General features: G+C 28.1%; 1 protein-coding gene across 1 annotated transcript in view; it reads left to right on the top strand.

Annotated features, from left to right (window-relative positions):
• LOC119678179 (protein still life, isoforms C/SIF type 2-like) overlaps nt 1-12281 on the top strand; it is a 16333-nt gene that overhangs the window by 2242 nt on the left and 1810 nt on the right. The window contains exons 2-3 of the mRNA XM_038089881.1: nt 3401-3595; nt 11570-11678. Of these exons, the coding sequence (XP_037945809.1) occupies nt 3401-3595; nt 11570-11678 (304 nt within the window). The remainder of the gene's footprint in view (nt 1-3400; nt 3596-11569; nt 11679-12281) is intronic.

A 12281-nucleotide genomic window follows, 5' to 3' on the forward strand; every position in this document is an offset into this window, starting at 1 on the left:
GAAATAAAAACAAACGGCTTTGCAAAAATTGACAAATAGATTGCCGAGTTCTTTGAGTATACCTAAATGAGGTGAACCTATGTTAGAGAGGGGAGAGAAGTTGCTAACTATCACCAACCCCATTAATCTGCAACTCATAATCCGTTTTGTATTTTATCGACTATTAACTCGTTAAATATATATGACATTAAAAGCTTTATCATGTAATGCCAATACGAAGCTACACTCAAAAATTATTACATATATATTTACTCCTCTTTATCTCATTGTTGAGCCTTTTCCAAGTTATTGCATCTGGGCACTTTAACTCATTGATAGGTGCGGGGTTTCTGCATAGTTCCACTCATCCTACAAATTAATACTTTGTAGCTAAAACATTTTCATTTTTAGTCTATCTTTTAAAATGAAAAAGGTCGCGCATTACTATGAATAAATACAGCACAACCTCTTTCATGATTCCAGTATCTTCTATCCATTATTGTACTTCAACTGCAACGACCTGTAATCGATGGTTTGGCATAACCAATCTATGTTTGTGGACTTCATTACTTCCAACTTTGTCGCTGCTTGTAAAACTGGCAGTTAATAATAAATTGAGTTTTTTTTAATAAAATATATATTCAATATTATAAAAGTTAAATATTTAAAACTAAATGAATCATACCGAATTGATTTCTATTTGTTATATATTTTTATCTGATTTTACAATTCTAAAATACTATTTTTGTTACTAAATTAATAAAAAATTTTCTTCTATTACATCTTTGTGAAAAACCTCTCACTTATAAATAAAAAAATAAAAATTAATTTTCCATGTTCGTTTTTCATTACATGCAATAAATAATTAAATCCTTCAAGTTGTACTCAAAATCTTATTTTGATGCACACTTTTAACCCTAAAAGTACAAAGCATCGTTGAACTTAATGTGCTCTTATCGCCTTTCATCGCATTTAAAACGCATTAGGCAACTTGAGGAGTGCATTATTAATGCAACACTACAAATTAGTGGAACAAAAAAGCAGATCCTTTACGGCTTCGTTTCAAGTGTAAGCAGCAATGGAGATTTCATACAAAATACGCTTAAGTGTTGGAGCTTAGCATGACACCGAATAACAGAATATAAAAATCCAAAACGACAAAAACGATAAAAACGACTTCAACGACTTGAACGACAGAAATAAAATGAATAAATTTTGTATATCTATATGACAAAAAAGATATAGAAAATAGACAAAATAGAGAAAAATAAAACAAAATGAATAAATAGCTTAAAATAGAAATAGTAAATGAAATATGTAGTTAGGTAGTTAGGTAGCAAGCAAAGCAATAGGGACAAAAAGCAGATACGAGGTATGATAATCGTCTTAAAAATTAATTACTTTTCTACTTAAAACCTACAGAAAGTAAAGAAAGTAAAGAAAGGAAAAGAAAAGTACTAAAGTAAAGAAATGTATTGCTTTGCTGCGCATTGAATAGAGCAGTAAACAGTAAATGAGGAAAGATAGTAGTAGCATGACGGAAAACGTAGTAAAGTGGATTTTAGTAAATTGCCAAAGAGATGCGCAGTATGAAGAGTTACTTACGATTTTCTATTTAATTTTCTTACTATAAAAATAAAAACCCTTGAGGTGCAAAAATGCGGGCTAAATGCAAATTTTATTACTACTCTTGCCAACACTTAAAGTATTTGGTTTCTGCTGTAGTTTTTTGTGGAATCCTTTTACTTGTGGCATGGCAGCAGGTTCGCTTCTTCCACAAATGAAAATATTCACAGCAGCACTGATAAGCAAAACACGAAAGGATAATAATAATTATTTTAATTTGCAAATTATGTAAAGCCTGAACGCCAAGTGAGTAACGTTCTGCGGTGGGCAAGGTGGATAGGAAAAAAAAATAATTACTCTAGAAAATTTTTGTGAATGCCTGGAAGCTACAGAGTTGTTATTTACATTCTGCTGGAATGTGAAGTATGGTAGACAATTTGTTGTTCTTTTTTCTCTGTTTTTTTTTTCTTTGCTTACTTACTTAATTTGTAAGAAAAATTGCAAATATGAACTGCTGTTCGGAATTTACTTATGAACTTTGTTTTACTTTTATCAATAAAATATTATAATGTAAAAGTTTGCTAGAAAAAGTTAGAAAGGATAAAAACAGATTTGCTTAATTAAATAATTAGTGACATTTTTGGGTTTTGTATTTTGCAAATTAATATTTTTGTATTTAACCTCTGACGAAATTATGTGAACCGTTAGATATTGTAATTATGTTTGTTGGTATTAACAAAAAAAATTTATTTAACATATTTTAAGATAATACTTTAAGGGCTTGTGCTTAAAATATGAATAAGAAAATGATGGATTTATAGTAAACATCTAAATGTATCACTAGATAACAGTTCAGTAAGTCAGTTGAGTATGCAATGTTATAAAATAGAATAATAAGTATGGGTACTAGTTTCCATAGAGCAGAATATTTTGACCACGATTGTGTATCTTACCGACCCCTACTAAACAGAAGACACTTTAGCTTTTAAATAAAAAACTAAATGTCAGTTGTTAAAGACATTCTAACTTCGGACGAGTATTAGAACTTCCAACCTAACAGTCTCGTGCTGAACCATATCAAAACCAGACAATAAGGGAAGATGTGACAAGATGTGTCATTCCTTACAAATCAGGGACGATATTCTTGTTCTTGTTAAGATGATAAGTCTAACCATAATGATAGTTAGATAATCTGCCATTAATCGCAATTCCATTCTACTAACAGTAACGATACCCTACCTGTTCTTTAGCTAATCAAAAATATCACTCTGTCTTGTTAAGCAAATAACGCACACCATAAAAACTGGTGAAATAACCAGCCAAAAAGCTTTTTTCCGTTCTACTGAGAAACAACACCTTATTGTATAAATGCACTAGCTATTTAGCCTGAATTCCTAGAGGGTCGCACAAGTAGAAACTTCTTTCGGGTACAAAACATTTTTCTATCGAATACTTTGTTATAAACCAACGTATACCATAATAAGGCTCCGGTCCAGAGAATTCAGTGGGTGATCTCGTCCTTACGAGCTTATCTGCGCACTTGTTGTTATTTAGTTCTATGTGATCAGGCATGTCATTGCAGTCTACCTACATTTTCGAATTAGACTATGTTATATTATTTTATATTCTAAATGCTTGCCATATAATAAAAACAATTTTGCTTGTAAATATAATACCACGTCTTCATAAAAAAAAAGTAATTATAAGAAGTAATTATAAAAGTAATTTTATTTGATATATTTAACAAAAATAATAAATTTACTTTTTTAATAATTATATTATTTTTAATATGAATTAAATTAATCAAATTTTTTTATAAGACAAATTCAATAAAATATGTCTGTGTATTTTGCAGCACTTAAATAATCTATTAGAACATTACTTGGAGCCAATGAAACGTGAAACATTCCTGTCAAATGCTGAAATTAATGCGCTGTTCGGTAACATCCATGAAATTGTGACATTCCAAAGACAATTCTTGCAAAATCTAGAGGAAGCACTTGAACTAGAACCCGACTTTCATAAATTTGACCATTCCAGTCAGTTCCGGGTAAGTACACGAGTTATGAATAGTTTTTAAAAACAATGTGCATTTTTTACCTTAAAAAAAAAATAGAACAAAAAATTTTAAATAAATTCGTCGGCTAATTCTACTATGAGCTCTGCACTTTTGTACATGGTTACATATTCCAGATTTTTAATAACTTTTAAAAAATAGTGTTATTAAAAATCCTCGAAATATTCATAAGTAGAAGCCATTGCGTCCGTATTTGAACTTCTTAAAGCTCTACTATCTTAGACAAATCATATTTGCTTTTATTTGTGTTCGTTGGATATATTTTTATTACACTATTATAGTATTATAACCAATACAGTAATGACTGTATAGATTGAATATATATTCCATTGTTATTATTCACTACTAGCAGAGATTTTATCAAAGTTGCTTCTCAATTTTTTCCTAAACAGTTATGAAGCAATACATAATTTCTCATATCAGTTATATTTTAATATTTCTTTAATAGAATTAAGAAATATTTCTCAAAAGAAATAACAGATTACAATTAATTTAGTCAATTTGGAGACATTTTTTGAACTTTCTTTACTAAAAATAATAATTAAAAATAATCAATTTTTTGACTTATGTGATTTTATTCCTTTCTATTATATACTAAAAAATTTAATTAATACCTTAAGTAATTTTCATAGATTTTTTGAATTATATTCTTGAGATATTTTATTATAAATAAATGTGCTTCATTTTATGTCATAATTTTTTTTCGTATGCATCATTTTTAATAATTTATTTTTACCTAACTTGCTGTGCATACATGTGACAATATATACAATCAAACTAAGTTACTTTTATCATTTCCTTCAATAAACATGAAATTCAGAATTTTTATTACAATATACAATTTATAAATTCTTAGACAGAACAATAAATTAAAATTACAGATGCACTACCTGCAGGCAGTAACTTCGCAATTGGCTTATATTGACAGGAAATTAAAAATAGTTTATCTGTATTTGTATCAACTGGTATTGTATTAGTTAGTATCCTTGTGTATATGCCAACAGTTTCCATTTTCTTAATCAAATTTTAATTCATTTTATTATTGTTGTGCAAATTATTATTAGTGCACCGGAAAATTGGACGACCAACAACTGCTCTCTGGTCGCCACTGCAAATGAAAAATAAATTTATTACATTTTGCAAGTTGTCTACCATATTTTTACCTGGTATTCGCCCATATTGCTGTACACTTCATTTAACATAGCAACTCATAAAAAAAATTTCAATTTAAAAGTAATAACTTTATACCTCTACTCCACCACTACTTGTACTCCTTATTGTAGATAGCGAAATTTTTTTTTTTTTGGTGGTATTTACTATAATATCTCAAAATATCAGTGCACTGAGCGAAACATAAAATCGCAACCAAATTTAGCTTCTATCTTCCTTGGACTATACCTTGCATTTATTCTTCTTTTATTCTTTTTGGAGCATTTGGTTCTTCGTTGCTTACGCCAATTTATGTTTTTATTGTTTATAGTTCATTTTTTGTATATTTTGTAGTTCAATCTTTTTGTACATGAAATTTATTTTCCAGCAATGCAATTACTTTCATATTGTCTTTACAAAAAATAACTAAAAAAAATCGTAAAATTCGTTTAACAGCACACAATTATTTTAATATTATCTGATCAAAATCCACACCATTGCTTTTGTTTTTTGAATATCTGAGCTACATTTATTTCTATTTTAAACAGAAATAAATAATAAATATTTATCCAGTTCTATTATAAATGATATTAAAAAATTGTGAGCTCGTATAATTGGCAACAAAAATAATTTTTTTTTATATAGAACTTCGATTTTTTATTTAATTCTTTTTAGATATTATAAATTCAGTATTTACTAAATTTTATATTTATATTTTATGTTAATAAAATTTAATACAAATACATATATGCTTAAAATGTGGTGTGAGGTTGCCGCCTATAATAAAATAATAATTATATTCAGTCAAGAAAACAAGATTTTGTAAAAATAAAATTGCCAAAGGATGTAGTTTTCATACACACAAAAAAAATAATATTCAAAAACTTTCTTATTCATCTTTTATGATCAACAATGCGAAAATGAACACACTAAGCACACTGTTAGCATTTAATATAAGAAACATTGCTCATACGCACTGTAGTATATTATTTTAGTCAGAAATTAAAAATTAAAAACGTTTGCAATGTTTCAACTATTATTAAAATTTTGTGGCTTATTTCTATCTTATTTTTAAAACCAAATAGTTAGTTGTATTTTTTAATTAAGCCTTTTTAGCTGAATTAATTTTTTCAATATAAACAAATATTATTTATGCATCCTTCATGACTAATAATACAAAAATTAATTGGAGAAATAAATATGATTAATCATACTCCTGTAATTTATTGGTTGGTTGGTTGGTTGGTTGGTTGGTTGGTTGCGGTGGGAGGACATTCAATAACTTTTGTGTACAGCAATTAGTGATTTTTCCCCGTTTTTCTACCGCATTCGTCGCAAGAACTCTAGTATAGAAGATTAGAAACCATATTCATCCAGCCGAATTTAGATAATTTAATAAGTCTTTCATATTCACCGATGAATAGTCTGATAAACTATTAAAGAAATATCTTGCTAAGAACCTATATCTTCTGGACGCCACAACCTGGCATTTATGAAGAAAGTGTATTATGTAAATATAATATTTATAAATATTTAATTAATTAATAGATATATATTAATTTTGATTAAAAAATTTAGGGATGTATTAATCGGTAAGGATTTATAAATTTTATTATTTATTATTTATCTAATATTCAATTCAAAAATATTGCCAAATATATAAATATTTAATTAATTAATAATTTTATATCAATACCAATTGTTATATTATCCCATTTAATTAAATAATTTATATTAAGTTCCCCACCCTTATATATTTATATATATACGTATATTGAAAATTATGGAATATTTAATATTTTAGATTATGAAATTTATAATTATGTACAAATATACTATTTATATAAATATAATAATTTAATATATAGTTATATATATAGGAAAAATAAAATTATTCATAAGTAATTTAATTTTAAATTCGTATTTACTGGTAAATCTTCATTATTTTATGTTTATGGTATACCAAATAAGTGAATTAAAATTGATCAATTACTAAAACTAAATTTAATATTAGAACAAAATTTATAAAGTTATAATGTATTTGTAATAACAACAATATATTTATTTCTGCGGCCCACCAATCTTTACAGCAATTTGTATTGGCCCGCAATCGCATCTCTTTTGGACAGCCATATTGTCCTTACCAATGACCAGTCACAACTGCAGTAAGCCTTGCAGTGTTCACGCGGTTTCTTTTGATGAGTTCCGAGCATCTATTTTTATTATAGGCGGGCCATGTTAATCTGAAATTTGCACGTGACAAGTGCTTTCTACTTGTTATTAGCAAGTTAAGTTGTAGAAGATCTCTAGGGTAATATAAACCGGTACCGCCAGTGACACAACTCGGGAAGCACCAGAGCGGGCTTAACTGTCAACTTTTTCATTCTCTTCTATGTTCGTATGTCCAAGAACCCAGATTAGGGTGATATCAGCTAACCGATTTAGCTCGTCGATGTAATTTATTACCTTAGTATAAAATCTAAAACGGAATATATTTGCAATATTTCAGTTTTTATAAAATTTTCAAGTGTATTTTTTAAACTTAGTATTTAGCTGAATTTTTGATATAAACCGTTTTAGCTAAGTTAATTTTTTCAATAAAAAAAACATCATTTATAAGCATCTGGTTTTAATTTTTATTTACTGTATAATAGTTTTAGTACTTCAAATGAACACTTAGAAAAAAACAAACAAACACCGAAAGAATATTCTCAAAAGCTAACGAACAATATAATTAATTCAAGTTAATATAACTGAAAAATCGTATCACAAAAATAGTCATAAGTAGATGACATAAAACAAAGATATCCTTTTTACTTTAGTTTTAATAATCCTTTTTTCGTTTGAGTTTTCGTGTTGTCAGTGCTGTCAGTGCTGTCATTTTTGTTGTTGTCAGCGCAACGATGACGATAATATTATTAAAGTGAATTTAATTAAGTTTTTACTTTTGTTCTGCGCTATATTTGTAAACCTCAAATAAGAGAAAATGTGACTAAAATAAAGAAAAGTGTACGTTACAGTGCACAACACAGATGCAAAAACTCAGACAAATTCACGAACATACAAACTTAATTCACTTTTTAATTACACACGTGTATATGTAACACCTTTACACATACGAACATACACACCAACTCTAATGCTTATGCAAAGACTTACACATTTAAATAGGGACTATCATATGAATGTAACTCTTAATTACATCTGACTGTAATGTCACTATGTATGGGTGAGGGTTTCTTTTGTTTTTTTTTTGATTTTGTTTTTTTTGAGTTCAAATGACACAAATACATACGTAGATACTTTCTCATTGTATATAAAGAAATATATTTTTTTTTGTTTTAATCCTCTTGTGCAATGCATTTAATTGACTTTGACTGAATGTCTGTGTGTGTGTGTGTTTATGTGTACATCAGTGCGTATGAGTTCTTATATGTCTGTCTAAATAACATTCGAAATGAGAGTCTTAATTTAGTTGTACATGTATATGTTTGTATGTGTGTATGTATGTCTGCTTTTATTTTTATTCTTTTTGTTATTTCGTTCTTTTATTTGAAGTTGATAAAATGCATTCAGTTGAAATCACATTTTATTTTCCAAGCGATAATCATATGACGTCAGTTAAATAAAGATTATTTGTGCGAGTTTCTATGGACGAGTGCAAAGAAATGCTTTGAAATAATTAGAATCAAAAAGGCGATTACTGTTGAAGTTGAAAGTAGGAAGTTTGATTTCATTATTTTCTGTAGTGGCTTTTTCAATTTAAAGTACTTTAAAATTATTTAAGAAATTAATACCTAGAATAATACGAGTACTCAAGAGAAATTCATGACAAGTAAGAAGAAAACTGATTGATCACATAAAGTGCAATTTTTAAAAAAAAAACTAATTAATTGTGATTGAAATGTTCTGAGTTAAAAGATATAAGCAGATGACGAGATATATAAAGGTGAAATATATGTTTAGTTTATTATAAGTAATGATAGATAATTACTTTGGCTACGTATTCAAAAACATTCATAACAGGAGACATTCAATTTTATTCTTTGTAAGATGTTTTTTACTGCATATTTTTTAAAACTGTCAAAAATTGAAATACATAGGTTCTAAAGATCTTAAGTTAGTGTTTCCCTAAAACGTATTGGACGAGAGTTCTTCTTCTTCTTCTTCTAGGTGCCTTATCCGCTTCGAACGTTGGCTAACATGATTGCTATTTTGATTTTATGTACAGCTTCTCGAAAAAGTGATATTCTATTTTTATTAAACCATTGACATAAATTCTTCAACCATGGTATCTTTCGTCTCCCAGGGCCACGTCTACCTTCAATTCTGCCTTCAATGATTAATTTTAGTAGTCCGTACTTTTCCGGAAGCCTCAGAATATGACCAAAAAACTTCAACTTTCGGCGTTTTACTGTTTCTAATATTTCTGTCTCTTTGTTGACACGCCGAAGTACCACTGTATTTGTAATTTTTTCTGTCCAGCTTATTTTGAGCATACGTCGGTAGCACCACATTTCAAAAGCCTCGAGTTTATTTATCGATGCAACAGACAGCGTCCAGGCCTCTGTCCCGTAGAGGAATATAGAGAATATATAGCACCGCAGCATTCTTATTCTAAGCGGACGAGAGTTGGCTTATAAAATCGAGATTAGTTAATTGGATCTATGTGGTTATTTATGATTATTTCAACTATGCAGCAACAACACTCTATAATTATTACGTATCTAAATAAATTGTTATATTATGACTCCCATCTTGTTTAAATAGCTTGCATTTGTTAATTTTTTATCACTCTCTAAGCTACTGGTATATATAATCTCTACAAATCTCTCTTTTTGCATTAAATACCCATATAAAGATAGAACAGCTTAATTCTTCTGTGATTTTATTCACATATAAATTTATACAATCAGAGAACTCAGAGAACATTTTCTCTCGGACCGTTAACTAACCGTTATTATTCCCTGTTTTTATCTTCTTAGACCTTCTTCTTATGTACTTCTGTGCATCTTCAGTAAATTTTTATCTTTGTCACGCCAAATAAGTATTAGTCCCTTGGATATCTTTTGTAGTCCAGGACAAAACTATAAAAGGTGGTTATTTGTCAAAATATGTCACCATTGAAGCATCAACGCAATTTCACAGTCTCAATAGATTACCGAAGCCCAAAAGGCTTTCCGTTTTATTTTTGTCTAATCTAACTCATAAGGTGCTGGGTATACCCTCGTCTCAGCAATTTGTCTATAATTCATTTGTCATCATGATGTTGACTTCTTCTATGCCTTTAAACTGTTCACATATCCAGGTTTGTATCGATGAGTTGATATTATTTATGTGTGTTTTACAATTAAATAGGTCGCAGTTCACACATCGAAACTTTTTATTATTCAATATAAATGCCGTACTAATAAAAGAGCAATTAAAAGAAAGACGTATATGTCAGAAGTCTATCTTCAAGTCCTCTTCGTTCCATAAAATCCACACAGTAGTCTTTTAAATAGGGGTATCTTTTTCTAAAATTTCTTAAGCCAGCTAATGTGTTTAAAAGCTACTATATCATGGTAAGTCCATTTGTTTGAGCCTAAACAGTGAATACCTTCAGTAATACGAACTTCTGCAGATATATATCATAAAAAGGCAAGATATCTATTATAAAAATACACCAAAAGTAATAGTACTGTTCAAGCCAGTGTTAATTATTCAAGCATATTATAGGAAAACATGCTTTTGTATGGAATGCCTTTTAAATTTGTTTACAATTTGATGTTTTTAAAATATTGTATATATTATTATAACTTCAAAATATTTTTTATATTAATAAAAATTAATAGCAATTAATATCTTAATTACTTATATTTTACGTATAAATATGATTTATTCTATATTTATTTTTAAATAATGAGAATGTAATATATAAAATTAAATGCTTTTGGATAATCCAACTCTTTATTTAGATAGAATTGACTATATCTTCAGTAAAATTCATTGTAAATAGTTAGCATATAGTATTTTATTATAAATGATAAAATTTTATTTACTAAAAAATTGAATTTTTTTCTCATGCACATCTCTTTCAATTTATTTTAATTCAATTTTCAATTAAATTTATTATTTTCTTTTTGTTAAAATTTAGAATTTTATTTAATTTAATGTTTAATTCAAGCCCTGAATTTTCTTTAATGCCTTAAAACGTTTGCTAAAATGTAGTTGAATTGAAAAGTAATTCAGTAAATACTGTATTTCTGCAGTAGTGTTAAAAGGGAGTATTTTCTCTGCTATCGACATCCTTTGCAGTGCAAATGGATGGTGCATTTAATCTTACCATGTTATCTAGTTTATGTCTTTTGCTTTCGCAACAGGTAAATCTGTCCTAACTCAATTACCTTTTTTCATGCTGACTTTAACCATTTACCCAGTTCAATACTGCAACTGAAAATAAACGAAATCTTTGCAGAAACTTCATTTAATGAACTCAATTCTTTTTCTACAATTTTGCATCGTTTTTTTTTTCATATATCTAAAGTGAACCTGCTGATTTAAGTTGAAAAAAAAAAATTTTTTAAATCTTACAACAAGAAATATTTATCTGTTTTACGTAAAATATAACATTATTTTTCTTCTTATTTAAAAACGTCTCTTATTTTGTTTTTGTTAACAATTTTAGTCTTTTACAAAGAATATTTGCTACAAGAACGAACTAAGAAGATACACAAAATACATATTCGATTGAAATGCACATTGTCTCAAACTGAAATTTCAATTTCAATAACTTAAATTTTATCTCTATCTTTGCAGAACGTACTGTTTGCGATTGGTTCCGCTTTCCTTTACTATGTAAATCATTTCAAATTATATTCTTCGTTTTGTGCTAGTCACAGTAAAGCGCAGAAAGTTTTACATCCGAGTAAGTATCAAAAAAAACAAAAAAAACAAAAAAAAAAATTAAAATATAATTTCGTTGTCAGTAAATACATAACAAATTCAACTGAACTCAGTCAATGCAATACTATAAAATTCCCAGTAAAACTACAGGTTTCAGTAATCCGTACTACTGAAACTGCAAACTTTAATAGTTTTCTCTCCATACTTGCATACTTGTACAATATTTCACAGTTACACTCAAACCAAAACTATCAAGAAATAAACACGGGTATTAAAAAAAAATAACAAATTAAAAAAATTGAATGAAATTATTACTACAGCAGCAAATTGAAATGAACTGAATTTTATTGAATTCAATCGAATTCAATTTACACACAAGCAATTCAATATTTTCACATAGATACACTCACATACATGAGCATTCATATATCACACTTACACAACACGCAACACACAACACACAGCACAATAAGCAACAAGGATCAAACGTTCACATGCAACCTTACTGCTTTTGATAATGGGTTGCGATGTGCAAATCGTTCGAATTGCAATGGTTGCATTTGCACAAAAGTGCATTGCACAGGGAAAGTGCATTGCAATGCTTGTTTTACGCATTTATTGCATT

Source organism: Teleopsis dalmanni, chromosome 1, assembly GCF_002237135.1.
Source record: "Teleopsis dalmanni isolate 2A chromosome 1, ASM223713v2, whole genome shotgun sequence".
NCBI classification, from domain to species: Eukaryota; Metazoa; Arthropoda; class Insecta; order Diptera; family Diopsidae; genus Teleopsis; species Teleopsis dalmanni.